Raw genomic sequence first — 1543 nt, forward strand, 5'->3', positions numbered from 1 at the left:
TGCTTTGGTTTTCAGGTTGTTTTACTGATAAAAGCTCATTTCCTCGGAGGAGTCTGAGTTTTCAGATTTCTTGGTGGTCAATACACTAACCACTGCCCTTGAAGTGTTAAGCGTTTATCAGTAAACCTGTGTGTGTTTTTTTCAGGCTTTTTGTCTTACTTTTATTTGAAAAATGAATAGAAAAAATAAACTGTCCCCTTACAAATTAAATGATAATGATATTGCAGGCTTTTTGTCTTACTTTTATTTGAAAAATGAATAGAAAAAATAAACTGTCCCCTTACAAATTAAATGATAATGATATTGAAACTTTACTGGAGGAAATACCCTCAGATGATAACTCTATAGTGTCTGATGATTATGACAGTGACAAAGATCCAGCATACTCCCCAACCGGTACAGGGAATCAGCAAGCAAGGAGAGAAGTTCTGTTGTTCAGCAGTTCTGATGAAGACGAATCTACTGATGAAGACGAGTCTGTATTACAACAACCACAGCCTTCAACCAGTGCAATACAACAACCAGAGGCTAATTCCAGCCTAACATCAGCATCACCCTCTGTTGTAAACAACCACAGCCTTCAACCAGTGCTATACAACAACCAGAGGCTAATTCCAGCCCAACATCAGCATCACCCTCTGTTGTCTGGTATGATAAACCCAATACCAATTTTGTTGTTCCTGATCTAGTCTGGCAGCAAGTATGTGGCATAATTATTGTTTGCGCCCTTAATTTAAATTCGCATCACCTCAATTCAAATTCCCGCCAGTTCTGAACACCATTTTGAAATTTTGAAAAATATAAATAAACAAATAAAATGATTTAAATTCGCATCACCTCAATTCAAATTCCCGCCAGTTCTGAACACCATTTTGAAATTTTGAAAAATATAAATAAACAGAAAAAATGTGAAGAATTTTCAAATGGTGGATTCTAAGTAGGAAATATTGTTCCTTATGTTTTTTTTTCTCCTCTCATTTTCTCAATTATTGTAATCAATTTAATAATTAGCTAAATTATTAATATTTTCTCATCTTATCAGGCAGTTGGTAACTAGTTATCCTTGTAGTCAGTTAACTTGTAACTTTAGCTATTAATTTAATGCTTGATTATTTGGGTCTTTTAAGTTGTTGAAGATCTTAATTCCTTCAAAGCTGGGGGAATGTTTGCGCCCTTGATTTAAATTCGCATCACCTCAATTCAAATTCCCGCCAGTTCTGAACACCATTTTGAAATTTTGAAAAATATAAATAAACAGAAAAAATGTGAAGAATTTTCAAATGGTGGATTCTAAGTAGGAAATATTGTTCCTTATGTTTTTTTTTCTCCTCTCATTTTCTCAATTATTGTAATCAATTTAATAATTAGGTAAATTATTAATATTTTCTCATCTTATCAGGCAGTTGGCCAAGTTACAGAGATTACTGGTCGAATAGACCAGACTTTCATGACCACTACATCTCAGATATCATGACTGTGAAAAGATTCAGGCAGAGTGGAATTTATTGGATGTCGCGTCCTGGACTGATAGAGGAGTGGACCC

The 1543-nt window shown here is 34.3% G+C and overlaps 1 protein-coding gene across 2 annotated transcripts; it reads left to right on the forward strand.

Annotated features, from left to right (window-relative positions):
• Positions 1-6: 6 nt before the first annotated feature.
• On the forward strand, positions 7-816 carry LOC113472880. 2 transcript variants are annotated; one of them, XM_026832664.1, is made up of 4 exons: positions 7-145; positions 228-544; positions 625-671; positions 710-816. In XM_026832664.1, exons 2-4 carry the CDS (start codon positions 255-257, stop codon positions 730-732), a joined length of 360 nt encoding a protein of 119 aa, XP_026688465.1. In that variant the 5' UTR covers positions 7-145; positions 228-254; the 3' UTR covers positions 733-816. The 2 variants fall into 2 exon arrangements, with proteins under 2 accessions (XP_026688465.1, XP_026688466.1); XM_026832665.1 differs by having other exon boundaries at positions 625-670; positions 718-781.
• The last annotated feature ends 727 nt before the right edge of the window (positions 817-1543 follow it).

The sequence above is a fragment of the Diaphorina citri genome, unplaced genomic scaffold (genome assembly GCF_000475195.1).
Source record: "Diaphorina citri unplaced genomic scaffold, Diaci psyllid genome assembly version 1.1 scaffold9669, whole genome shotgun sequence".
Lineage (NCBI taxonomy): Eukaryota > Metazoa > Arthropoda > Insecta > Hemiptera > Psyllidae > Diaphorina > Diaphorina citri.